Source organism: Panthera onca, chromosome D2, assembly GCF_046562875.1.
Source record: "Panthera onca isolate mPanOnc1 chromosome D2, mPanOnc1 haplotype 2, whole genome shotgun sequence".
Taxonomy (NCBI): Eukaryota; Metazoa; Chordata; class Mammalia; order Carnivora; family Felidae; genus Panthera; species Panthera onca.
The window spans coordinates 71,580,857-71,608,772 of record NC_138349.1 but is presented as its reverse complement, the minus strand read 5'-3'; the positions used below and the strand labels follow the sequence as shown (position 1 = coordinate 71,608,772).

At 42.4% G+C, this 27,916-nt stretch overlaps 1 protein-coding gene across 8 annotated transcripts in view; it reads left to right on the top strand.

The window, feature by feature from the left end:
- The window catches only part of TTC13 (tetratricopeptide repeat domain 13), an 80,626-nt gene that overhangs the window by 37,108 nt on the left and 15,602 nt on the right, over positions 1-27,916 (top strand). For all 8 annotated transcript variants that reach the window (XM_060642797.3, XM_060642796.3, XM_060642795.3 and 5 more), the window contains 11 exons: positions 2,288-2,404; positions 3,461-3,571; positions 8,786-8,868; positions 10,762-10,903; positions 11,400-11,574; positions 13,582-13,738; positions 20,558-20,688; positions 21,460-21,592; positions 22,428-22,520; positions 23,834-23,917; positions 24,742-24,826. In XM_060642797.3, the coding sequence (XP_060498780.1) occupies positions 2,288-2,404; positions 3,461-3,571; positions 8,786-8,868; positions 10,762-10,903; positions 11,400-11,574; positions 13,582-13,738; positions 20,558-20,688; positions 21,460-21,592; positions 22,428-22,520; positions 23,834-23,917; positions 24,742-24,826 (1,311 nt within the window). The remainder of the gene's footprint in view (positions 1-2,287; positions 2,405-3,460; positions 3,572-8,785; positions 8,869-10,761; positions 10,904-11,399; positions 11,575-13,581; positions 13,739-20,557; positions 20,689-21,459; positions 21,593-22,427; positions 22,521-23,833; positions 23,918-24,741; positions 24,827-27,916) is intronic.

Genomic DNA, 27,916 nt, shown 5'->3' with positions numbered 1-27,916 from the left:
TTGGGAGATGTACTTATCTACATAGAGACATAGAGCAGGTAAGGGTGACCAAAACCAGACCTTGAAGGAACTTAGGACTTGAAGTGGAGACAGAAATAACTTGGTGAAAATACCAGGTAGTATTTGTGATGGGAGACGGGAAGAGGAAATGCTTCTTCGGGAACAGAGAGACGTGGTGTGTCAGAGCTTGGGGGAGGCTGGCAGGGGCAGGGTGGGGGTGTGTCTGCCGAGGCCTCACTGAACAGATGATGCTAGAGCCAATCAGAGCCCACATCTTGGGGGACAAGGTGGAGAAAGGGTATTCAGATCAGAAAAAGGAGCGTGTGGTGAGGCATTCCTTTTAATAAAACGTGTTCCTCTTACCATTTGCATAATATAATTATAAACTACCCAGATTTCATTTTACCGCTCATTTAACCATATCAAATGCTTTAGAATTTGTTAATGTGTTCACACTGGCTAAAACTTAACTTTTAGTCATCTGACATAATGGAATTTCATAGTTGAACTAAAGGAAAAATGACTTGTTTCCTCTTATGGGGGAGAAAACTTAGAAGTAAAGAAAACACTAAATGTGTTAGTAATTTAACAACTGTATTTGCGATGTTTGTATTCTCAAAATTACAGTGTCTAAAGTTATAGTTCAGTCTCACAAAGTGAATTTTATGTCTTATTGGGAATTTGGGTTTCTGAATAAAATTCTTTCTCAGTTAATGATATAATTCCTTATCTCTTGTCTATTTTGGATTGTAACCATAAGGGTTAAGGGACTGTAATTTGTTCGTTACTGCACGAGAGCCTTGTTGGTATTTAGGGTGAGATTTGGTGATATCTGCTCTGGGGAGGGGTGCTGATGCTCTTTCCCTCCATTACTCTGATGTCATGTTAAAATGTTACGGTAAAGCATGGATTCATTAAGTGTGCATAGAAAGAAGACTTGTTCAGCAGCTTCAGAAGTTTCTCAAAAGCTACTCAAAAAGCTTCTCATATCTACTCAAAAGCTAGTCGTGTACCCAAAAGTGATATTGGTAATCCAAAAAGTAATTTTCAATGATCTTCAATATATATAGTGATATTCCTCTTTCCTGGCATCATTGGGCAACGATATCACTACAAAGTGGTTTTTCTAGCTAAATTACAGCTTACCGTTTACATACGTCTGAAATTATTTGATGAGAAATCTTTCTCTTTCATCCTTGCTGCGATAGTCTGTGTTTAATGAACATCATTCAACCTTTTTTTAGTTACTCAGGTCATTATTATGAATGTTGATTATTGTGCTGAGGTGTGGTGATTCAGTTATGTACATAGGGGTTATGAACTAGGTAGGGATGTTCTTTCTCCCAAAATCTAACCCCAGACTGCTAGGCTTTTTGAATTCTCAGGTGTATATTCCGTAATTTCTTTCTTTCCTGTTTCTGAGCTTCCATTCTTGCCACTGGTGATGTGCCTGCCAGAATCCTCTCTCTTTTGCTGGTTTTCGGTTCCTGCAGAGTAGGAAACCACGTAGTAGAACCTGATGGAAATGACCTATATTCTAAGAGCAAAATTAACCCGAATTTCAGGACATTTGCTCAGGATGAAATGCTTGAGCTTGATTGCATGAGTCCTGATAACCCATTTTGGATTTTCTCACGTCGTCTTGGTGTAGTTTTGCATTCTCAGCTGTCTTCTGTGTTGTCATTGTCACCTGCACACAGCTGACTGCTGCATCACCAGGGTTTCCCAAACAAGCCTGCGGACCTTTGTTCTTCCGCCGTGCAGATCTTGACCGATGAGCTGGGAGCTAACACAAAGGGACTCCCAAAACACCTGGAGTCTTAGATTGTCAGTCAGCCCTTAGTGCCACAGAGGTCATAGCTAAAGACCATGAAGGACTCTAATCTGTGTCTGTCAGTTTCTCTGCTCTTAATGGCTCAAAGTCATCCTTCAGATTAACTTTGAAATGCTAAATTTTGTTTTGAAAGATAAGGATAGGTTGAGAAAAAAAGGGTCACATTTCAAGAAAAGCGACATCTGTTGTGACCCAGACCACGAAACCGTGACAAAGCCATTGCTGTAGTTCTAGTTCGTCAGCCTCCCTGTCTGCGGGACAAAGATCGGCAGCCCCTAGGCCTGTTGACTTTGAACCTCACTGCGTAGTATGTGGGGTCAAGGATTCTTGCTGCTGGGAAAGTAATCTTGTGAGTGGGGTGTGGTGAGGTGGAATTGAAAAGTCAAGAACGTTGGCAGTTTGGGGGTTTGTCACTGGAAGATTTCTCCGCTAATGACATGTTTGGGTTTATAGATTCTGTCCCCTCTGGGACGAATTAATGAAGCAGTGAATGATCTCACCAAAGCTATTCAGCTGCAGCCCTCAGCACGGCTGTACAGACACCGGGGGACCCTGTACTTCATATCAGAGGTGAGTTATTTTTGCCTTGAAATGTTTCTTTTGTGATAATAGAGACTTCGCTTTTCTGTTCACTTCAGAAAGCTGCTCTTTGATAGATGTGGGCTCGGGGCTGCATAATAATATGCTTGTGACACAAGACAGTCATAAAAGCACTTTCTTTAGCTGAAATTGAACCCAGCGGAGAAACGTTAAGTACCAAGAGTACATTGTCTTGTTTGAACTGTCAGCAGTGACTAATTCTAGACTCGGGGAAAAAGAGAAAATGAAGAGATTTGGTTCATTGACTGTACTTCAGCCTTTTTTGCACATGTCAGCACAGGGAAACAGGTGCACATGTTACCGACGTGATTGTGAAACTGAAAGGCACAGTTGGAATTTCCTCGGGGAGCAAGAGCCATAACTGGAACCAACGTGGCTTCTCAGACCGTAGCTTGTCGGTGGCAGTGACCCAGATCTGGCAAGATTATCTTTTATCATCATAGTGGTATCTCTGATTGCCGCCATTATTTGCGTGGGTTTACGTAACTTCAGGAACAATTTTCTATTGCAAGAGAAAATGGGTATGAAAACAATCTCAGCATAACACACGTTAAGGTTGACCTATGGCACGATCATTTTAGAAGTGTTCAGTGTAGTAAGATGCTAGGACCAGAAAATAATTTGTTAAGTTTCTCTGACAGATTATGACTTTAATAATACTGTTTTTATAAATAATCTTTTTTTTAATGTTTATTTATTTTTGAGAGAGAGAGAGAGAGAGACAGAGCATGAGCAGGGGAGGGGCAGGGGGAGAGAGACCATAAATAATCTTTTTGTAGTTGAGACAGCGTATTTAAATTAAACCTTTGCAGGATTTTCCCCATCACTTTCTTAAGAAAACCCACTGTTTCAACGAATAGGATAAGCATTCAGCTGATATTTATGGTCATGAAATGTTCCCTTTAAAGCCGAAGAGGGCATAGAATGAAATGGGATTTTTTTTTCCCTCTACCAATCAAAAGTAGGAAATGTCTAAATATCTAATGAATGCTACTCTCTTTTTTTCCCTTGCTCTCCTTTCTGTAGGACTATGCGACCGCCCACGAAGATTTTCAGCAGTCCCTAGAGCTGAACAAAAACCAGCCTATAGCTATGCTATACAAAGGTCTAACTTTCTTTCACAGAGGACTTTTGAAGGTGAAAGTATTACACAATATGTGCACCATATAATGATTCTGCTTTTCTCTCGAGGGTGGGAAGACTTTAATGGGATTCCACTTGGCCTGTTTGCAAATGGCATCTCACGTGTCCACCTAATTGGTTTATTTTAGGAAGGAGTTTGAGTCAGTGTATTTATTGAGCTCCTACTATCTGGTGCAGACGGGAAAAGGATAAATAGGGAGAAAGAATTCTTTGCACTTTATGCTTAGGAAGGATACAGTTCACCAAGTTCCCCTCTCCCCCCCACCCCCCCGACGTATAATTTATCATATGGTAAATACACGAAAAAAAGTAGTGTAAACAAAGCGCTTTGGAAACAGGGATAGGAAGGATTCACTTAAGCTGCGGGGTTAGAGAAGGTTCCAGAGAGCAAGTGGACGTTGTCCTCGGCCTTGCAGGCGGAGTGGATTGGGGACAGCCAGCTACTTCAGGCAGAGAGAAAGCATGAGTGCTGGCATAGAACATGGAGGTACGGCCAGTTTGCGGCATAGCAAGGAGATTTGAGTGGAAGGGAGTTGAGCTGTCAGGTCGGCAAAGTGTCTAGAGTGCTATGCTGAGCATCTTGATTTTAATTTGTAGGCCCAGAGAGCTGTAAAATCTAGCTTTGGGGGAAAGGATGTCATTGAGACCCAATCTGCTATTTAGGATGTGGATTCTGACAACCCAGTGGCTGGGGGGCTTAGGGGCAGAGGACCACGGGGAGACACGGGTAGCTGGAGACCTGATCGGACTCCTGGGGGCTCCAAGAGTGGGTCTGGAGACATTACTACAACGAGCACATTGCTGCTGCCGCCTGGAGATTGCTGTTGGGGGCAAGGAGTTGAAGGAAATAGAAGAGGTGTCGTCCAAGCCGATTGATGTGTGGAGAGGCAGTGTCACCTCTGGCCTGGCCCTGCCTCCTGTCCTTGGCCTGGCACTCTCTGGGCGTGTTGAGGACCTATGGTGCAAGAGCCTTATCTTGGGGCAGAGACCTGGCTGGGAGTCGGGAGGGGAGCTCTGGTCTCTCACCGTGGCCTCCTCGGCGCCCACAGCCGGCACAGGGTCAGAGCTCTGGTGCAGGACCCACCCGAGCCGTCCGTGTGAAGACAGGCCGGCCTAAGAGTCAGCCTGGGTAGGTGAAAAACGCTTAATGCTGTCTGGCAGGTCAAGAGAGCCTGCAAAAGAGAAGGTTGTTCTTTACCTTAACTTTGAAAGCTGTGATGAATCTCAGGAGCGCGTGGCAGGAAAGAGTGCTCTGGCAGAAAGAACGTGCATTTTATTACGGAATGTGGTTCCGAGGATCACGCCCACACTCTTGGGGGGTAGGCACAGTTGACCTTTAAAAAGGCCACATGTTGTAAACCCTCAGCATCATGGGCGGTGCCTGTCACATAGTAGGTGCTCAATAAGTACTAGTGGACTGAATGAATTTCAAGGACAGAGCGTTGGGTTTGGAGTTGGAAGGCCGTGGCTGGAGCTCCCGCTCTGAACCCTGTGAACTGTCCCACTGGACAAGCTGCTTAAACCTTTTTCAGCCGCTCCTTCCCTTATCTGTCATGTAGAGATGATTCTGCCGTCTGCCTCTTGAAGGGGTTCAATAAAACAACGTGTGTGAAAGGTACTTTAAGAGCTATGAGCACGAATCAGGTATTAGTTATTATAGATCGTGTTACATGTGAACATTTAATTTCATCTAAGTGTCATAGACCTTAAAAAAATAACTCCCATCCACAAACTACCAAACCAGAGGGAACCGGGGAGATTTTCTTTCGTCCGCCTCCCGTCCTTCCTGCCGGGGTGTGGTGGGTGGTCCTCACAGACCTCCCGTCTCCCCCCCCCCCCCCCCCCCCCCCCCGCCCCGGACTCAGGCCAGCAGCCCTGGGTGTCGAGAGCAGTTATTTAAAATGTGCTTTGAGCAGCTGCCAGATGGGCGTTTCCAGTTTTATTTTGCATCTGCCTCTCACCTTCTCTCAGTTACCTTAAATTTAAAAAAAACCTCACGGTCACAACACCAGATGCAAAGTCTGTCCCTCGAGTAGCAACCTCGCCGAACTACGTGGTGCTTTCTCCTCTTCGGTGTGCTCGTAAACCCAGCATGAACGTGTGTAATGGATGGGAACCTTCCCTTTGCATTTTTATAGATCTGCTGTCCGAGGAGGTCAGAGTGTTGATGTATTGTCTCACTCGTCCCAACGGCATCCCCACGAAGTACATAGAAGGGGCAGAGGGTGTCCCAGTTACACAGAGTGGAAAACTAGCGGTGACACCTCTTCCTTAAACTAATGAACTTAGTGTAGATATCTTTAGGTCTCTTGTTAACTGTAGAGACAACGTGTTAAACGGACCCATGAATTGGCGCTGTCTTTATATCCTGAAGCTGGTCTGCCCAGGTCAGCGGCAATTCAGAAATGAATTACGGGGGTGGTTTGCTTCTTTACTTAATGAGGTAATACATGAGAAATTCTGCAGGCGATATGACCGGACAGATTTCGCAGCCGTCCAGCTTGGTAGATCTGTCAGGCATTTTGGATTTCTCTGGGGAAAACACAGCAAACGCTTGTCTCATATTTGTGTCGCAAGGATATTTCAAATATGGTACACTCCGAGCGCATGTTTTTTTATCAGCCTTCGCTTCGAGAGGTCCCTGCAACTGTTCTCTTCGTTGTAACGAAGCAGGAAGGCCGGAGTGATGGCCACCCACCACTGGTGAGGGAGGAAGATGGCGGCCCAGGTGGGGTGATGCCCGCCCGCGCTGCGCAAACAAACCCCGAGCCGGTTCGTGTGCTTGGAGACTGATTCATTTCGAACGTAGTTTCTTTGTTCCGAGTGGCTTCAAATCTTGATTCTGCTATGTCCCCTCTTTGGCAGAATGAGGTAGAGAGCTGTGCAGTGATTAGACAGGAACCCCGAAACCAAAGACTCTTAAAAGCTGAAGAGAAATCAGACTTTGAAGAACTGTGGCGTCCCAGCGTGCTGTAAGTGCAGTGGGCAGCAGATGTCGCCCGGGCATCTCCCCCAGACGTCCACAAACACCCCAGACTTCCCACGCCCCAGCTGGACTCATCACCTCCTCCCACCCCTGCCCTGCAGCCGGCCCCCCTACTTCCTCACGTTGGCTAACGCTCTCGCCTTTCACCCGGGCTCTTCAGCTCCTAAGCTTCCTGCCCTCCCTTCTCCCTCACCACCCCCTACCCACGGCCACTGGATTCTTAGTTTGCCTTTCAGGATATCTCCTGAGTGTGACCCTTCTTTTCTGTCCTCAGAGACACCGTCTCAGTTTGAGCTTTCTTTATCTCTTGCCTGGGCTCCTGCAGTCACCTCCTCACTGGGCTTCGTCCCCTCCCCTGTCCCGCCCGCCTGCTCTGTTGTGGCCAGTGGCAGTCATCTCTAGAGTCAGTTTTGTGAGGCCGCACACCTACTCAGCCCCCAGTCCTCATTGCTGGCAGGGTGACGCCCCCACTGCAGAGCACGCCAGAGGCCCTTCCCCTCTGGCCCCGGCTCGCCGCAGGGCCTGGCCCCCTGTCTCTTCCTTCCCTCCACTCCCACCCAGGCACCCGCACTCTTGCCGTCCTGCCTCCCCCACCGCTGCGCACCCCCACCCCCCCGTCCAAGATGCCCTCTTTCTCTGCCACCCTCCTTCTCATTCTCCCAGACCCAGTTCAGTTGTCACTTGCCCTCCTGGTGAAGCCTGTCCCGGTGTCCCAGGCTCAGTTAGGTGTTCCTTCCTCTTTATTCCCAGAGACTCTTACTTGTATCTCTCTTGTAGCTCTTAGTTTATATTCTAATAACCTGGTTAAGTAATTGGCTTTCTAACTAGACTGAGTTCTTCGAGGACAGAGAGAGTGATTTGCTCGGCTTTGTGTCCCCTGTGCCTCACCCTGCCCCCGGCACATAGTAGGCGCTCAATACATGTTTGTTGAGTTGAAAACGTAGTTGTAAAAAAACTCAGAGGATCTAGACTGTGCCAGGGCCAGAAGCCTAATGAAGAGTAGTCTTTCACATTTAAGTGTTAACATTTATCTGTTCTCATCCTTCCGCTGAACAGTACAGTCAGTGGGACTCCTTAATGAGTAGGTTGTTGTCCCCGTTGTCACCTGAAGAAGGTTTGAAAGCCCGCCCCTCCTACCCTGCTGCCTCCTACAGAGAAAATCAAGAAGCAGGGAATGAATGATTTTTTTTAGAAAAGAATTAGGATTATGTGCCTACCAGATCACTAAATATTTATTGAGTGCCTACCATGTGCAAGGCATTTGACATGTTAGTAGTTTTTGTGCTATGAATTATCTAATCAGGTGTGAAATACACAGAAGTTTTAAAGTCTTTCTCTTGAAAGCCTTCAGAGATCCTTTGTAGCCATTAACTTAAGTAAGACACATCTTTTCCTTGGGAAATGTGTGAAATGTCTTCATCATTTTTTATCACAGTAAATAATCAAGTCATAATGGAGAGCACACTGAATACAGTGTAAGCCCAGGATGTTTACTGGGAAGCAGACTGGTGCATTGTAGTAACAGTTTCCAGAGGATTCCACAGCGGCCAGGTGCACTGTGCGTTCCCGGCAGGCTGCTCCCTAGGGCGTAACACCCGTGCCGCCTTCTCACTCCGTCAGCCACAGACCCGGAGTGGTGCTGGCAGAAAACTAGGTCCCCCCAGACGCCCCCACCTCAAGGTCTCTGTTTTGTTTTACTGTATCTTTTTCCTATAGATCATGAGATTCATTCACAGAATCCATCTAGGAGCCTTGGTGCCTTTTGTCTTTTTTTAATGAACAATCTCACTTTGGGCTTGCTTTTTTGTCTCTTTCACTGGTTCAGTTTAAATGCTGCTAGTTTGATCATTTAAAATTGTATACAGCTAGTAGGCTTACTTTTATTCCACAAGGCCTTTGTTGATTAAAGAAATGATATTGACACAAAGGTGATATTGTTACCTGATGAAGTAGATGGAGGGAAGCCGTTTCCCCGTTCTGAAAGGGGAGAAACTTGCAAGGCTCTGTTATTGCCCACAGCAGAGCATTTGTTTACTGTTGAAATCAAATCCTCCTGACTCAGTTTGTCAGGCTCTCTACCTCTTTTTGTGAAGTCCTCATATTAAAAAAGGAAAATCGCTCCAAGACCGTGTACATTATATATTTAAGTCCATTAGTGATTTAAGTGAAACTCAATTTTAATAGTCATGCACATGACATAATTTCCCACATACTTTTTTCAGGAAGCTATTGAGTCCTTCAAAGAAGCCTTGAAGCAGAAAGTTGATTTTATCGATGCGTACAAAAGTCTGGGACAGGCCTATAGGTAAGAAAAGGAACAGTAGTCAGGGTAGGAGGGAGGGTGTAGAGTGGGGAGACAAGAGAGCCTCACATAATAGTGATATTTTATTAAAAAAAACTTTTTTAATCTTTATTCTTGAGAGAGAGAGGGTGTGAGCAGGGGAGAAGCATAAAGAGAGGGAGACACAGAATCTGAAGCAGGCAGGCTCCAGGCTCTGAGCTGTCAGTACAAAGCCCGACATGGGGCTCGAACTCACGAACCACAAGATCATGACCTGAGCTGAAGTTGGACGCTCAACTGACTGAGCCGCCCAGGCACCCTGTCATAATAGTGATATTTTAAAAGAAATTGTATTTCTTAACCAGAAGAGATTGTCCTTCTAAATCACATAGGCATTAATATGCTTGTTGAGAGCTTCTCTGGAATATAGAAAGACCCGTGGATCAGAGGGTATCATGACGTATATATCATCTTTTAAAACGACTTCACTTTGTATATATTGGTCTAGAAAATGTTCGTCCTTCAAAATTTATTGTTTTGAATAGCAGCATTATATGCTGGTTGAGTCATAGACACTGATGCTTTTCTAGACCGTAAATAAGGTTAATTCCCACATCACTGTGATTCGTTTGAAGATTCCTTGATTAAAAGGATGGAAAATTATGCTGCATAGGATGATATCGATGACCATCAATATGATCAACTATGATATACAGTCACTGTGCATCTCTATCAGGAGTGAGAAGTTGTGCTTTGACCCTGGCGTCCTGACTCCTGGTGTTACCCTGACCAGTAGAGCTACTTTGACTTTTGGCTTTCAAAAATCTTTACGGTCTGACCTGAAAAGGAGATTGCATGGCTTGACGGAAGGGCTCGGGATTCAGGAGTCAAGAGATTCGGTTCTGGTTCCAGATGGTCCATTCCACACTTGTGTCTCCTCACCTTCCCTGAGCGTCAGGGTTCTCCCTTACGAGGTTCTGTGAAAGTTAGGAAAGAGACAGTAACCGAGATCCTTGTCAGATCTGTTAGTCACCTCCCCCAGGAAGGATTGAATTCAAGAGCTTATTTATCTGATGCAGTCATTGGAGAAGCTCTCTTACCACTAACTTGAAGAAAGTGTCTTTGCATTCGTTTTTAATTTAAATGATGATATTTATCCTTGCTGTCCCACAGAATGGTTCAGGACATACGTTGAAAACAGATTTGAAAGCACCTAGAGTAACCAGTAAAGTGATATGTAAATGTAAATGGGTAGTATATTTTTAAAAAATATTATTTACAAAAAATAGACACATGGCATGTTTTTAAGGTGTTTTTGTTATTTGTAAAAAATTTGATAGGTAAAAGAAGCCTAATAATATTTCTACTCTGAAATGATTACTATCCTAAAATATACTTTCTTTCTGATGTTTTAAATTACAAAATGATTTACTGGATTTTAAGGGAAGTAACTTCTGTGACAGGAAAAATACAATTTTCAGCCTATGAATTTGATTCAGAATGATATACCTATGTATGATTGTAACCTACATACTCCCCCCACCACCACCACCCCCCCCCCCCCGCAAAGGAGAACCATGATTTTATCTAAATACTAAAATCTACACATAGTTTTTTTAAGGGTTGGAGCTCGTCATGAATTGGGGAAAAGGATTTGAATAAGCACTTGCTTTTGGAAAGCAATAAATTCATTTTCCCCAAAGAATTTTAAGGGCTTTGTGGTTATCCTGCAGTCGAGTAAAATTTGGGAAAAGTAAGTGAGATGTGATGTGTCAAAGTGAAAAGTGGTAAAATAGAAAAGGGAATCCCTATCAAGGTATCTGATTCTCATATGGGACTGCAATTCTGAGGCTAACTTGTTCTGTGTGTTTACTGAAACGTTCTGCACTGTGCTCATAACTGTTGTCAAATACCTAGAGAACTGGGCAATTTTGAAGCCGCCACCGAGAGCTTTCAGAAGGCGCTGTTGCTCAACCAAAATCACGTACAGACCCTGCAGCTGCGGGGAATGATGCTCTATCACCACGGCAGCCTGCAGGAGGCCCTTAAGAACTTCAAGGTGAGCATCCATAAGTGAGAAGCACTGTAGCAGCTCGTGGAGTCTTTTTCTTTTCTTTTTCTTTCTTTTTTTTTTTTAACTGTTTATTGACTTTGAGAGAGGGAGAGGGAGAGAGAGAATCCCAAGCAGGCTCCACGCTGTCGGTGCAGAGCCCGATGCAGGGCTCGATGCCACGAACTGCATGGATCGTGATGTGTGCCCAAATCAAGAGTCAGACACTCGACTGACTGAGCCACCCAGGCGCCCCTGGGATCATTCTGCAACAAAATTTAGTGAAATGACTAGAGAGAAGGGCAAGGTAATGTTTATACCCCCGCAAAAAGAAAGAGAAAAAAAACCACTGCTGTGTCCTAGAGACTGATTTACAGAGCATGCATTTGGTCGGATTTAGCCTGGAGGGAAAGCCCTTCTAATTCCAGATTGAAGAATAAAGCACTTAAGAGTTATCTGCAACTGTATTGAAACTAATGGGGCGTTTTCTCCCTCCATGCCTCAGCGATGTCTGCAGCTAGAACCCTATAATGAGGTGTGCCAGTATATGAAAGGACTCAGCCATGTTGCAATGGGACAGTTTTACGAAGGAATAAAAGCACAAACTAAAGTTATGCTAAATGATCCTCTTCCAGGCCAGAAGGCTAGCCCAGAGTATCTGAAAGTGAAATATCTCCGAGGTAAGTCACAAAATTGCTGAAGCATTGAATTTGGATGCTCAGAGCCACATAAATCATATTGCTTGTCGCTTGTGTCGTACGAGACAGCTGAGTCTCGAAGGCACTAGGAAACATGAACACGGCCATCCCTTGGTGGACTAGATAAGACCCCTGTCTTCTAGAGACCAGTCGCGTACTTTGCCTATCACTTCCTATGGATTTTTTTTTTCTCTTTAATGTTAAAAAAGTTAAAAAAATTTTACTCAAGTCAAAATAAACCTATTTTGAGCTAAATGTGACAACCATCTGGTTATGGGATGGGTCTCATTACACCTGGTCTGGAGACATAGGAGTAATAGGAAAGTAACATTTTCTGAGGTTTTTGTTGTTAAATGTAAACTTGGTAGCTTTGACGTATCTCCTTCATATCAGAATTCTCACCTACTTTGGAGATATTCAGTTGGGATGAGGAAGAAAGCAAATCTTTGTGTCATCTTTTGATTAGGCAGAATCTCACCTTTTCTCTGCCATATAAAACTATATTTTTGTTTTGTTGTTTTTTTGTTTTGTTCCAAAATGGATTTGTTTTTTATTGAAGCATACTTAACATACAGTGTTATATTTGTTCTAGGCACACGGTGCAATGATTTGACGATTCTGTATACTTTCAGTGCTCATCATGATATAACATTTTTGTTGTTCGTGCAGAGCTCAGATCTTTACTCCCCTTTTTCCTCTTTCCTTTGTCATCAAAAACCCTCTCATACCACTACTGCCCAACTGTAAAAATTTATGAGCCCTGCAGTTTTAAGTTTTTAGTAGTCACGTTAAAAAAAGTAAAAATAAACAGGTGGAATGCGGTGTATGCATAATATCAGTTCAACATGTAATTATTATGAAAACACTATTTGTTAGTATCATTAGATATTTTACATTATTTTTTTTTACTAAGTTTCTGAAATGTGTATATTTTATATTTACACATCTTATACTTACATCTTTATACTTACATTGGATGTTAAATTTTTATTGGAAGTTCTTTTGTCAGATACCTTTTTTTTTTGTCAAAAACTTTTTTTTCTTAAGTTTTTTAGAGTGTGGGGAGGGGCAGCGAGAGAGGGAGAGAGAGAATCCCAAGCATGCTCCTCAGTGCCAGCATGGAGCTTGACGTCGGGATGGGACTCACGAAACCGTGAGATCATGAGCTGAGCCAAAGTCAAGAGTCTGATGCTTAACTGGCTGAGCCACCCAGGCGCCCCGAATTTTTGTTGGAAATTCTTAATTTGAAGTCTAAATTTTAAATTTTAAATTCTAAATTTAAAAGTAAAATTTAAAGTTGAAAAGTAGGTTCATACATGGGAGTTGTTCCAAATAGACTAAAGTTTTCTAATAATTGACTCAAATATCAGGTTTTAGGTTTAGAGTAATTAAATTAACATTTAAAATACAGTTTCTTGGTTACACTGGCCACATTTTAAGTGTTCACTAGCTAGGTGGCTGGGGGCTGCCTACTGGACAGCATAGCTCCTCACTGTAAATTACAATTTCCTCTTGTTTCTCGGGTGAGTAGAACATGGGAGCTGTAGATTGAAGGAGGGGCACTCCATGTCCTGGTCTTTTTCTGCACTGCTTCCGTAGAGATAAGCAGCAGTCAGTTGATGAAATCATGTACATGGTCAGTTGATTTATATCAGTTGACAGAAAACCAGCCTCCGACACTGAACTCGGATTCTCAGACTCTGCAGCTAAAAAGTGAGATCTTTGATGGTGTCCATGGAAGGATGATTGAAATTTAGCCAAAGTGGACCCTGATTGACTGGCTTATATTTGACCCTGGTAACTTGAGTTACCCTGTATCATGTGATGATAGCAACTTTCTAAAATTTGGAGCCACCCTTTAGGATTCTGGGAATTAACAGTTTGTCACAGAGCAGTTGTATGACAGCCAACAAGAAGAAATACTTCTGGAGCGATATTTGGGGGCGTGTGTCCGATGTGGGTGTGTCAGATCTCGTCTCATACCTGCAGAGTATTCTCGGTATCTTCACGCACACCTCGATACTCCCCTTACGGAATATAACATTGATGTGGATCTGCCTGGAAGCTTTAAAGACCACTGGGCTAAAAATCTGCCTTTCCTCATAGAAGATTATGAAGAGCAGCCAGGGTTACAGCCCCACATAAAGTAAGTGCTTTAAATAAAATGACTTTTTTCAAGACTGAACTATAAGCTTATCATGATATCTCTTGCTCAGTAAACGGCTTTCTATCCACGTCTCTCAAGTATTTATTTTTGGATTTGATATGTCTGCAAATAGTTTAGTTATACGGCACCTTGAAACTTACCTTTGGATATCATCTCTCCTGCTAGCCTGGCCTTCCCTGCTAATTTTATGCAATCTTCAAACTTCAAATGTACTTACTGGCAGTTTTTGATATGCATTATTATTACCATTTTAGTTTTTTTTTAATTTAATTTTATTTTTGAGAGAGACGGAGCATGAGCATGAGCATGAGCAGGGGAGGGGCAGAGAGAGAGGGAGACACAATCTGAAGCGGGCTCCAGGCTCCCAGCTGTCAGCAGAGAGCCCGACATGGGGCTCAAACCCACGAACCGTGAGATCATGACCTGAGCTGAAGTCAGACGCTTAACCTGCTAAGCCACCCAGACGCCCCACCATGTTACTTTTGAAACAAATTACTTAAAGCCAGAAGTTTGAAATTACACTGCTGGTCAACTACTGCTTGCATTATGGCAAAACATTCAGGCTAAAGGGCTATCCCATTACAAAAACAATTAGAACAGAAATTAATTCCTGGGAGTCTAGCAATGCCTTAAAAATTAAGAAAAATCTGCAAAGATCGATCCCCTCATGCTGTAAAAAGAAAGACAAGCCGGGGTGGGGGCGGGGGGCGTTGTTGGTGGCAGATTCAAACTAGAGTGGTGAATGATAAGCACATTTGAAAAGCAAAAAGTGTCCTGGAGGTAAAGGCATGTAACAGCCACTACAGTGGGAGGCCTTAAGGTCTAAGCAAGATAGGCTTGCTAAACTTTTTCAAGGAGCTAAAGCAGCCCCATATTGGGGGACCATATTCAAAGGATCTCAACAAGAGCAAATGCAAACCTGCGTGGAAAGAAAGTAGGGCCAATCTGGGGTCCAAGTATTTGCGCAGATTAAGATCATTAGAATGAGAGTCAAAAACCAAGATCACCAAAACCATATGTCAAAATCAACAGGAATAACAAACAACAGACTTAGACCCTCAAGGGCTTCAAGTATTGGAATTGTTGAATACAGTCTGACACCAAATGAAATTGTTGAGAGAAATTATGAAGAAATCAGAAACATGAGCAAGAAATAAGAGATTATCAAAAATGACCAGGCAGATTAAAAATAAATTGGAAGCTTTAAGAATAGAAAATACTGAAATGAAGAATTCAGTATGTAAGCTTAACAGCAAATTAGAGAAAGGTGAGAAAAACTTGTTTAATTGGAAGGTGGAGCATTAGGAATTAATCTAAACTGTGGCACAAGAGTCCAGGTGTTAGAAAACATGATATAGAAGATGTGGAAGATGTAAGAATGTCTAGCATATATCTGATTGAAATCTTGGGAGAAGAGAATGGAGGAGAGGCAGTTTTTGAAGAAATAATAGCTAACAATTTCCCAGAACTAAGGAAATATAAATCCATAGATTTTTTTTAAAAGTTGCATAAATGACAAGAAATCCATATCCAGACACACCATAAGTAATAGAACACATAAGGAGAAAATTTTTTAAACAGAAAAATCCTATCACTTTCTTATGGTCAATAATTGGACTGACTATAAACCCCTCAACATCAAAATGGCAGTGAGAAGATAATAGACTATCTTCAAAGTGCTGCAAGAAAAAAAATAACTTTCAACCTAAAGTTCTGTACCCAGCAAAACTATCTTTTATGAATATAGACCAAATAAATATATATTCCATAATCAAAAACTGAACTAACCATCACCTGCCATTCACTAAAAATCTCTTAAGGAATGTAATTAAAGAAAAAGGTAGTTGGCCACAGGCAAAATTTGAGATACAAGAAGGAATAATGAGAAAAGAAAAATGGTAAGCATGATAAATTGGTAAGTCTAAATAAGTATTGTCTATTTAAAATAATGCCTGGTTTGGGAGCTTTATAAAATGGATAGAAATAAAATACTGGGAACAATAGTAAGTAAGTTGAGAGACAGTAAGAATTAAGTATGCTGAGGGAATATGAGTTAAATATTATGTTGAAGCTTTAAGTTATACATAAATATTTAAAATACTAGAATGAGTACTAAAAGTTAGAAACAAAGTGTATAGCTTCTATATTAGTGGACGAGTAAAAAAATAAAAAAAAAGTCTACAATCAACCAGAAAAGAGGGGAAAGAGAGGAAGCATAAAAAAGTAGGGCAAATAAAAAGAAAAAAGTAAGAATAGGTTGAAATAAACCAGGTATATTAATAATGACAATCAATATAAATGGATTTTTAAATGTCAAAAGACAGACATAGTTGGATTTGAATTTTTTTTTTTAATGTTAATTTATTTTTTTTTTTTTATTTTTTTTTTTTTTAATTTTTTTTTTCAACGTTTATTTATTTTTGGGACAGAGAGAGACAGAGCATGAACGGGGGAGGGACAGAGAGAGAGGGAGACACAGAATCAGAAACAGGCTCCAGGCTCTGAGCCATCAGCCCAGAGCCTGACGCGGGGCTCGAACTCACGGACCGTGAGATCGTGACCTGGCTGAAGTCGGACGCTTAACCGACTGCGCCACCCAGGCGCCCCAATGTTAATTTATTTTTGAGAGAGAGGGACAGAGCGTGAATCTGGGAGGGGCCGAGAGAGAGGGAGACACAGAATCTGAAGCAGGCTCCAGGCTCTGAGCTGTCAGCACAGAGCCCGATGAGGAGCTCAAACCCACGAACTGCGAGATCATGACCTGAGCCCAAGTTGGACGCTTAATCTCTGAGCCACCCAGACACCCCTGACTGTTTTAAAAATCCAGTTAAATGCTTTCTACAAGAGACATGTAATGCCTGAGAGATTCTAATTTTTGATCAGTCACACACACACACACACAAAACTAGTAAAGATTTAGACTTTCTGAACGTCATGATTAACAGACTTGGCCTATTATTCTGCTATAGAACTGTGTACCCAATAATCAAAGAATACATAGTCTTTTCAAGTACACTTTGGTCATTTATAAAGACTGACCACTTACTCATATTTAAATACATTTCAAATAACTGGTGCCATAGTAGATTATGGTATAATTTTCATTATTTGGAAATTTAAAAGCACACATATTAAAATATAGATTAAAGATAAAATCCACTCTGGAAATTTGAATATACTTTAAAAACAAAAAAAGATGAAAACTCCACATACCAATACTTGTGGAAGCAGTGAGACCATTATTGTATGAAACATTAATATCTTTAGATGTTATACTAAAGGGGAGCCGAGGTGGCTCGATCGTTGAGTGTCTGACTCTTGATTTTGGCTCAGGTCATGATCCCGGGGTTGTGGGGTTGAACCCCATGTTGGGCTCCGTGCTAAGCATGGAGCCTGCTTAAGATTCTCTCTGTCTCTCTCTCCCTCTACTCCTCTCCTGCTCACAGAATCTAGAATAGAATAGAATAGAATAGAATAGAATCGAATAGGATACCAGAAAAAACAAGCTAATAGATAAGTATAAAAATTAAGAAGTAGGAAAAACAGCAAAGAAAGCAGAAGGAAAAATAAAGCTGAGGAAAGAAATTAATGAAAACTAAATGTAAACCAGACTTTTATCAAAGGTAAAACTTTGTCTTTTTTTACTAATAGAAATTTCTGGTCAGATTTTTTTTAATGAAAATAACTAAAAAAACTCAAACTTAGAAATTATAAAAAGAAAAATAACCACAGATGTGCCAATATTAAAATGCTGAGGATGCCATGAAAATTTACATGCACATAAATTTAAACACAAAAAATAAATGGACTAATTCCTAGAAAGTCACAATTTGTCAAACTGACTTGAGAAGAAATAAAAAAACCTGAATAGTTCTATAATTATTAAAGACATCGAATTGGTATTTATTTTATTTAATTTTTTTAATGTTTGCTTATTTTTGAGAGAGAGAGTATGTGCACACACAAGTTGAGGAGGGGCAGAGAGAGAGGAAGACAGAGGATCCAAAGTGGGCTCCAAGCTGACAGCAGAGAGCCTTCCCCATTGCGGGTCTCGAACTCATGAACCCTGAGATCATGACCTGAGCTGAAGTCAGACGCTTAACTGACTGAGCCACCCAGGTGCCCCTTGAATTGGTATTTAAAAATATCCCCACTTAAACCAAAATCACCAAACCCAAATGGTATCACAGAAGTATTCTATCAAACTTTTAGGAGACTAGAAGGTTAGTATTCCCAAATCATTTTGTGAGGCTAATAGAACAATGATCCCAAATCTGACGAGTATTGTACATGAAAGGAAAATTAGGGGCCATTCTTAAAAAAAATTTTTTTTTTAACGTTTTATTTATTTTTGAGATAGGGAGAGACAGAGCATGAACAGGGGAGGGTCAGAGAGAGGGAGACACAGAATCTGAAACAGGCTCCAGGCTCTGAGCTGTCAGCACAGAGCCCGACGTGGGGCTCGAACTCACGGACTGCGAGATCATGACCTGAGCCGAAGTCGGCCGCTTAACCGACTGAGCCACCCAGGCGCATGGGCCATTCTTACTCTTAAGTGTGGATGTAAGAATCCTAAACAAAATACTGGTAAACCAAACTCACCTGTGTATAGGAAAGATACTATCATGCCAAATTGGGTTTTTCCTAGGAATAAAAAGGGGATCTAATTCAGAAGATGTATAAATATAATTTCCAGTTAATCGATTAAAGGAGAAAAACCACATTAATTATGCCAAAAGATAGAGAAAACCAAGTAGAAGAAAAAAAATAACCATCTACACTTAAAAAAAAAATTCATCTGGAAAACCATAGTACAATAGTCCTCCCCTCTTATGTGTAGGGGATATGTCCCAAGACCCCCAGTGGATGCCTGAAACTGTGGATAGTACTGAACCCTATGTATACAGTTGACTTTTGAACACCTTATGGGTTTGGACTGCACAGATCCACTTTTATTTGGATTTTTTTGGATAAATGGTGTAAATGTATTTTCTTTCTATGATTTTCTTTATTGTAAGAACACCGTCTAGAACACATATAACATAAAGAGTATGTGTTAAGCATCTGTTTTTGTTATTGGTAAGCCTGCAGTCAACAGTAGACTAGTAGTAGTTAAGTTTTGGGGGAATCAAAAGTTACACACGGGTTTTCAACTGCAGGGGAGTGGAGGTCATGCCCATGCTTCTAACACTGACATTGTTTGGGCCAACTGTACCCATGTTTTTTCATGTACATGTAGGCCTGTGATAAATAAAGTAGGCACAATAAGAGATTAACAACAGCAGCTAATAATAGAACAGTTATAATAGGGTACATAATAGAAGCTATATGCCATTTAAAACTTATTGTTTATTTCTAGAATTTTTTATTTAATATTTTTGTACTGCACAGGATCCCAGGTGACCGAAACTTCAGAAAGCAAAACAACGGATGGGGTTGGGGGGCACTACTGTATTTTCTTAGCTTGATAAGTGATAACTATCATAAACCTACAGCAAACATCATTTTAATTAATAAAGTGTTAGATATAATCACATTAAAATCAGGAGCAAGACCAAAAAGTCTAAAATCATTGCTTCTCTTCAGCAGGGAAGTAGAGGTTTTAGATAATGTATAACAGAAGACAAATCAAATTTATATAGATTTGCAGATTGCATGATTTATTTACAAAAAAAATCCATAAACGAATTACAAGAAATGGTAATTTCACAAGGTGGTTGATTATAGTTAATGTACTTATAAAAGTCATTTGCATTTCTATACACTAGCAACAAACAAACATACCATTTATAATAGCAGTAAGTACTTAGGAATGTATCTTACAGATGATATGCAAGACCTGTATGGAAATCATTATAAAACTTTATTGGAAGTTACTAAGAGAAAACAAGGAGAAATACTATGTTCAAGAATAAGAAATTCAGTAGTATCGATGGGTCAGTTCTCTGCAAATTAATTCTAGAATCAATAAAATGTGATTCCAAATCCCAACAGTTTTTTGAGGAACTTGATAAACTAATTGTATAAATTGCATGGAAGAACAAAGAACCAAGAGTAATCAGGATACTCCTGAAGAAGATGATGCCAAGGCTTGGAGGGGAGGGCTCTTACTCTACCAGACAGCGAGGCTTAAGATAGTAATGAAGACAGAGTGATATTGGAGCAGGGGTGGCCAGGTAGACCAAAGGAGTACGATAGAGAGCTTAGAAGCATTTATCTAGAGAGCCTAGATTTTTTTTTTTTTTTTTTTTTTTTTTTTTTTTTTGTAATTTTAGAGCACAAGTGGGAGAGAGGGGCAGAGGAAAAAAGAGAATCTTAAGCCAGCTCCACATCTAGCATGGAGCCTGACATGGAGTTTGATCCCATGGCCCTGGACGTTTAACCCACTGAGCCACCCAAGCACCCCTAGAGAGCCTGGATATATGGCAAAGGTGGACCACAGATCAGAGAGACATAGGGAGAGACATAGGGCAGAGATCTGGTTGCTTGTTGATAAAGTCAGTCCATGCAGGTTATGTATCCTGGGGAAGTTTATGAAGCAAATAATGGCCAGAAGTGCCCTCTGAATTGCACTCTAGTTACCAGTGTTACAAGCACATGATAATAATTGTGCGCATACACGCGTAAAGATTCTTCTAATTTGTGTAAGATTGGGTGCCAAGCACTGGGGTCAAGATTCTGTGGTCATAGGTTTCTCGATCAGCTCTCCAGTGGAGGAAATGACTGCTCTTCAGGTAAAATTGGATTAGCAGACCTCTGTTGTTAAGTCCCTAACCGCGTATGTCGTGTTCCTTCCAGAGACGTGTTACATCAGAACTTTGAGAGTTATAAGCCAGAGGTACAAGAGCTGATCTGTGTAGCTGATCGTTTGGGATCCCTGATGCAGTATGAAACGCCTGGCTTCCTGCCAAACAAGAGAATACACAGAGGTATCCTGAAACCATCCGAAAACGGACAGGTTGCTGACATAAGAGCAAGAATCGTCAAACAATGTTGCGCGTAAAAAAAAAAAAATCATTTGTGCCAACTCATAAATCCCCATTTGATCCGGACAAAACCATAGAGATTCATTCACACTGAATTCTGAAAGAGAGCTTCCCGTGTGGCCTTGGTGCTGTCGCCACCCTGTTGATGTAGAATATGGGTCTTCAGTTGTGGCTGTGGATGTGACGGCTCGTCCACGGGAGCGGTTTGCTTAGTGTGGGAGCGAGGGAGAATTTGAATCTCCAGTTGTTTAAGAGGCAGAGCTGGGAGGAGACAGCTTCGGGGGGGGGGGTGCCTCTAATTTCCTCTGATAGATGTTAGTTTTATGAAGACTGACACGATTGTAGCGTATCTCTGGTCTTGTTAAATTACCAATACGTACAATTCTTTTTTTTTTAAGTTTATTTATTTTTGAGACAGAGAGAGACAGAGCATGAATGGGGGAGGGGCAGAGAGAGAGGGAGACACAGAATCAAGCAGGCTCCAGGCTCCGAGCCATCAGCCCAGAGCCTGACGCGGGGCTTGAACTCACGGACCGCGAGATCGTGACCTGAGCTGAAGTCGGACGCTTAACCGACTGAGCCACCCAGGCGCCCTACAATTCTTTTTTTATACGGTGGCTCAAGTTATCACCGAGACTCTGCAGAGTAGGTGAACATCAGTCCCTCGGAAGTGAACTCACAAACCCTTGTTTTCTCAATATTTCCTTCTTTTAGCTATGGGCTTGGCAGCGTTGGAAGTCATGCAAGCTGTACAGCGTACGTGGACCAACTCGAAAGTTCGAATGAATGGGAAAACACGGCTGATGCAGTGGAGAGACATGTTTGACATTGCAGTAAAGTGGAGACGGTAACTAATTAAACTCATGTTTAAATGAAAATAAACTAGAAGGGTTATCATTGTAAAATAATAGAAGGCTCCTCTGGGTAACAGGTGTCTTTGGCTAGTGGAGCCGACATGAGGTATCGCGCGAGTCTAGGCACATCTGTACATTACGCTGTGTTCACCACAGATGTAGCTCCCGTCTGTCCCACACAACACCTTTACAGTAGGACTGACTGTGGTCCTTACGCTGTACCTTGCACCCCCGTGACATATTCATTCCATTACTGGGAGCCTGCCCCTCCCACTCAGTTGACGGGTTTCGAATTCTGTTTTGATTACTAACAATATGCCTTGTAAGTTACTTTTTCCTCTCTACAGTTTGTCGGAAATTGCTGGCATCATTATTCTTTGAAACGCCTTCAGCCGATGTTTACGAAATATAGGAACTGACTGCTCTCAAGTTTCCAAGCACATTTCTAAGCGAAGTGTTTTAGAAAAAGCAGTCTCTTGGAAAGAACGCATTATCTGGGGTGTACCTTTGAATGAACTGTAGTGTACTGGTCCCTTGATAGTTGAAGTGTGTGCCTGGCTAACCAGCTATGGCTGAGGGGGGAGCTACTGATATTCATTGACATGAGAAAAATACTACTCTTCTAGTAAACCTATACTGACTTCCTACTGGCTCCAATTGGAACATTTATTTGGAGTTAGCAGGTTGGTGTGGCATACTTTTAGATAATGGGCCGAGTACTTGCTTTCTCCCCACTCTTTGCAAAGACTCATCCTGTTTCATTGGTAATGCTTTTGAACATTTCTAGGTTTTATAAGGCCTCCATCTTTAACAAGCTCTGGTTTACAGGATTGCTGACCCGGACCAGCCGGTGCTGTGGTTAGATCAGATGCCAGCACGAAGTCTTAGCAGAGGTTTTAACAACCACATCAATTTAATCAGGTAGGAACCCTTTGTGCATCTTTCCTGTTTGCACAGGAGTTTGTTCTAAATAGACAGGTCATGGAGACCGTGGACGAACGACCCTTGATCCTCTCCCGGGGACTTTTTGGAAAGGGCCCACACGGATTAGTTCTGTACCTGCAGGGTCCCGCCTGCACTCCTTAGAGTGAGTCCAGCTGCAGGAAGAATGAAGTGCGTGCCATGTTCCCTCTCTAGTCTCTCCTCTTAGGAAGAGACTGTGTGATAATTCAGGTGAACAAGTGTGCAAGGGAGGGGGAGCGGAAGAGACGGAGGAGAGAGTGCAGAATCAGGAGCACTGGCACCAGGTTGGAAATGGAGGAGAGCGTAGGGACCCACAGGGAGGCGGTCCCCTCTCTGGCTCAGGTGCGAGGTCCTTCCAATAGGCCAGGTGACAATAGGACAGAAAGGAGATGGCCACATTTGGGGGCTGGCACTGGGGGGGAAGTGCAGGGTACGGGAGTGACTTCCTGTGCACGGTTACGAACCTGAGGTCTGAGATGTCTGTAGGGAATCTGGGGAGCGATGCCCAGGGAGCGGTTGGGTGTGTAACACGTTGTACACACGCATGCCGGTTGGATGTGTCCATCAGTATGTCGGCTGTACATGAAGTTCTGGGAGAGAGTTTGAAAACTAGGAGGCGGGGACAGAAATGTGAGTAAAATTTATTTATTTATTTCACTTTTGAGAGAAAGACAGAGCGCTAGCAGGGGAGGGGCAGAGAAAGAGAGGGAGACCCGGAATCCGAAGCAGGCTCCAGGCTCCGAGCTGTCAGCCCAGAGCCCGACGCCCGGCTCGAACCCATGAACCACGAGATCGTGACCTGAGCTGAAGTCGGACACTTAACCGACTGAGCCACCCAGGTGCCCTGAGTAAAATAATATTTAGAGTGGGCAGAGGAGATGAAGCCTGTGTGTGAGCTGGACCACAGGAGAACTACCAGGAGAACCAAAGGAGAGGAGAAAAAGTCCAGGGATTCATGAAGGAAATTGGCCTAAAAAGGCTGAACGTCGTAGAAGTACTTGAGGATTTTTCTCCTCATTTTGGCATCTCCGGGCCTGAGTTTGGTGCCTCTCCTACCAGGAAAAGCTGCAAGAGCTGACGGGCAATCCTGCCAAGACAGTTCTCTGCTTCTTCCATGCACCGGGTGCAAATAAGCACAGTTTCCAGACTGTTTTGCTACACTGTTCTCACAGCTCTCTTACCGTTCTCTTGAATTCACTTGGAAGTTAGATGTTGTTTCCGATACAGTCCTTTCTAAAACGATTCTTAATTTTTTTTTTTTTTTCTTTCAGGGGCCAGGTGATCAACATGAGATACCTGGAATATTTTGAGAAAATTCTTCATTTTATTAAAGATAGGATTCTTGTTTATCACGGGTAATCCTTCAATTTTCTTTTTCACGGTAATCGCTAGCTTTGGTAGAGTTTACAGCAGTTGTATCTGTGAAACTTGAAAACTAAGCCTATTGACAGACTAAACAAAGTCTATCAAATGTTGACACAGTGTTTGGAGTCGTAAAGCCTTTCGGTAATGACTTACCAGCCTTCTTTTAACAGCTTTACAGAATCCATGAAATGTTTTAATCTTACGATACTGTGACTTTTCTCATCTCCTTCTCTGAAAAGCAGGACGTTTCTTTGAATTTCTTTATTAGGGGTTTCAGCCGTAATATTCATTCTCTCTCACCTGAAAGGCCATATAGTGAACCCACAGTGAACAGAACATGGGGAAGAAAGAATTCTGAATGGATAGTTATCACCAAGTAAATATAAAAGTGGCACAAAAACCTAGCAGGATATTTCCGTTTGAGCAACTGTAGAAAGGAAAAAAAAAAATCACTTCTAATTTCAAAATTGGTCTATGAGAATGAAGGCTTCATCACCAGATTATGACCAGAGACCCGTGCATGTATATACGACCACCGGCCAGCAATCTGTTCTGTTTCTCCGTTTCACCTTCTAGATGGGCTTCTATCTGTTTTCTTAATTGTCATCTGCGGCCCCAAATTCATTAGGATTAAACCATCCCCATATTTAGAAACTTTTGTTTGGGCCCACCATTTTGACTATGGAGCTACTCATAATTGAGGTTGAATCATTAAAGCTTAAGGTAATAGCAAGTAATAGGATTGTATATTACATTTCTGTATTAATTTTACTTGCCATCTGCCTCTGTCTCTGTCTCTTTTTCTCTCTTCAAGAGCTAATAATCCTAAAGGATTGTTGGAAGTCAGAGAGGCTCTGGAAAAGGTGCACAAAGTAGAAGATCTCCTGCCAATTATGAAGGTAAGTTTATCATCAGAATCCTGGTAGGTGTTTTTAGGGAAAAAACACAACTAGAGCACTTTTTAAAGAAGAGCTCATAACCGTTTAATGCATGTGTATTAATAGTGTGCTAGAAGCACTTTAAAATTATAAGCATTCTGAGGGGCACCTATGCGGCTCAGTCGGGGGTGCGTCCCACTTCGGCTCAGGTCGTGGTCTCACCGCTCGTAAGTTCAAGCCCTGCATCGGGCTCTGTGCTGACAGCTCAGAGCCTGGAGCCTGCTTCGGATTCTGTGTCTCCCTCTCTCTCTGCCCCTCTCCTCACGCTCTATCTCTTTCTCTCAAAAATAAATAAATGTTGGGGCGCCTGGGTGGGGCTCAGTCGGTTAAGCCTCCGACTTCAGCTCAGGTCATGATCTCACGGTCCGTGAGTTCGAGCCCCATGTCGGGCTCTGGGCTGACAGCTCAGAGCCTGGAGCCTGCTTCCGATTCTGTGTCTCCCTCTGTCTCTGCCCCTCCCCCGTTCATGCTCTGTCTCTCTCTGTCTCAAAAATAAATAAACGTTAAAAAAAATTTTTTTTAAATAAATAAATAAATGTTAAAAGATAATAATAATAAAATTATAAGCATTCTGAAAACACTAACGTAAACACCCTCTGAATAATAACCCAAATCACATAAAACACAGGCATCAGTCTCAAACATAAAAGCAAGGCTGTGAGGAAGCAGTTGATACAGGAAACAGAAGGCAACTTAAAAGTATATACCGTTGAATTCTGCTTCTGGTCACAGTGGAGTACTTGATAGTTGACCTCCTTTCCATACTATAACAGTTATAAAACTCCACAAAATACAAGGCACCTGTTTTCAGGGGTTGGCAATTACAAGACTGATTTTTGAGGAAAGGGAAACACTTTCTGTGAGCCCCGTGTTCACCCCAGCCTTCTACCTGGGATTATTTACTAAACCGCTGTGTATGTGGAGCCTAAACAGAGTTTGGCGGTCTTGCTGAGCTAAGGAGGCAGAGATTGGAGTTGGGGTCTGCCGAAGTGGCTGGAGTTTACAGGGCAGAGTACAGAAGAGGAGAGAGCTGCTCAAGGTGAGAAGTCCCCAGAGGTCAGCATGGGCGTTCCTTGTCACGCTTGGCTGAGAGCTGGGCTCTGCTCGCTCGGTGAGACCCAGAGGCCCTGCAGACAGTGGCTGCTATGGGCGTGAGAGCTGAACGGAGGTATGAGCGGTTTTACACCAGGGTGTGAGAGCCGAAGGGAGGTAGCCTCAGTTTTACACCACTGAGAGACATTGGAGTTGTGACCTTGCCAGAATGGAGGGATCCTGGGAGCACCCTGGGCATTTACTCACAACCCCAGAAAGGACACACCGTAGGTATAAGACCACCTAGAATGAGGTCCACATTCTAGGACAAAGGACAATTTCTTTTTCTTTTTCTTTTTTTATGTTCATTTCCTGAGAGAGAGAGCGAGTGTGAGCAGGGGAGGGGCAGAGAGAGAGGGAGATACAGAATCTGAAGCAGGCTCCAGGCTCTGAGCTGTCAGCACAAACCCCTATGCAGAGCTCGAACCCACCAACTGCGAAATTATGACCAGAGCCAAGTTGGACGCTTAACCGACTGAGCCACCCAGGTGCCCCGAAGGACAATTTCTGAATAGATCACCCTAACGGAAAACCAAGCCTAAGAGGATTAAATGGATCTGCTAGTGATTGGATTGCCTGCCAAAACAAAACTCAACACCCTTTAAAGGAAGGAAACATAGTCTAGACTTCTTAATTATTAGGCAAAGGAAGAAGCAGGAGAACGTGATCCATAACCAAAAACCAAAACCAGTTAACAGGAACAGACCCCAGGAGATCCAGAAGTTGCAATGAACTCTTTTAAAGTCTTTGTTTCATTAACATGTTCGAGGACTTAAAGGAAAACATGAGCACAACGATGAAGAACCTGAGCAGGAGAATGGAAACTATAAAAAGAACCAAAAGAAAATTGGAGGACGCGAAAGTCAGTGGTGTCAGAGAAAACAGTACTTTAGTTTTGCAAATGGCCCCAGGTTTGTGTGCCAGTCCTCAGCTTTCCTTGTCCAGAGGCTGTCTTCCAGGTCAGGACGCCTTATGAGGGTCAGTCGTCGTTCCTCAGAGGAGGCCAGAGATGGAACACACTACTCAATAATAATACGGAGAAAGGGTACTGCTAACACACAGCAGCGGGGGGGACTTTAGAAACATTATGTGGGGCAAAGGAAGTCGCATACAGAAGAGTATGATTCCATTTGTAAGAAGTTTGACTGATCTAGAGAGACAGCAGAACAGTGATGGCTTCTGAGGAGTGAGGTTTACCTGAAAGGGGTAGGAGAAAACTTTCCAGAATGATGAAACTACACTATATCTTGACTAGAATAGTGGATACATGGGTGTATATATTTGTCAAAATGCATCAAATTATACACAATACACATGAGGTTCATTGTATATAAATTTTACCTCAATGAAACATACATAAATTAATTTTCTGAGAGATTTGAGCCAGTATCATATGATAGGTAGATAGGTAGACAGACAGTAGCAATAAAAAGGAAATAGAATACTCATGATTAAAAAAAAAAAATCTCCGCTAGTTAAGACTAGTAGATTAAAGACAGTTGAATATCAAATACATGTGAGCTGGAAAATCCAATCAGTAAATTCTCCCAGAATATAGTATACAAGGACAAAGAAATATAAAATATGAGAGACGATGAATGCAGAAGATGAAGAACGGACCTGATAGAGATCAGAAAGGAGAGAAGAAAGATAAAGAAACAGAGCGGTTAGTCAACAAAATAATAGAAGGAAAGCTTGTGGAGAGATGAAAAGATCAATGCAGGGCCTCCTAGATGTTCAGCATGATGCTCAATATTGACACCTAGACACATTCTGATAAAATTTGGGGACTTCAAGATTAAAGAGAGTTCCTCAAAAAAATTAGATGTAGAGGGGAGCCTGGGTAGCTCAGTCAGTTGAGAGTCTGATTCTTGATTTCGGTTCCAGTCATGATCTTTGTGCTGAATGTGGAGCCTGCTTAGAATTCCCTCTCTCTCTCTCTCTCTCTCTCTCTTCCTT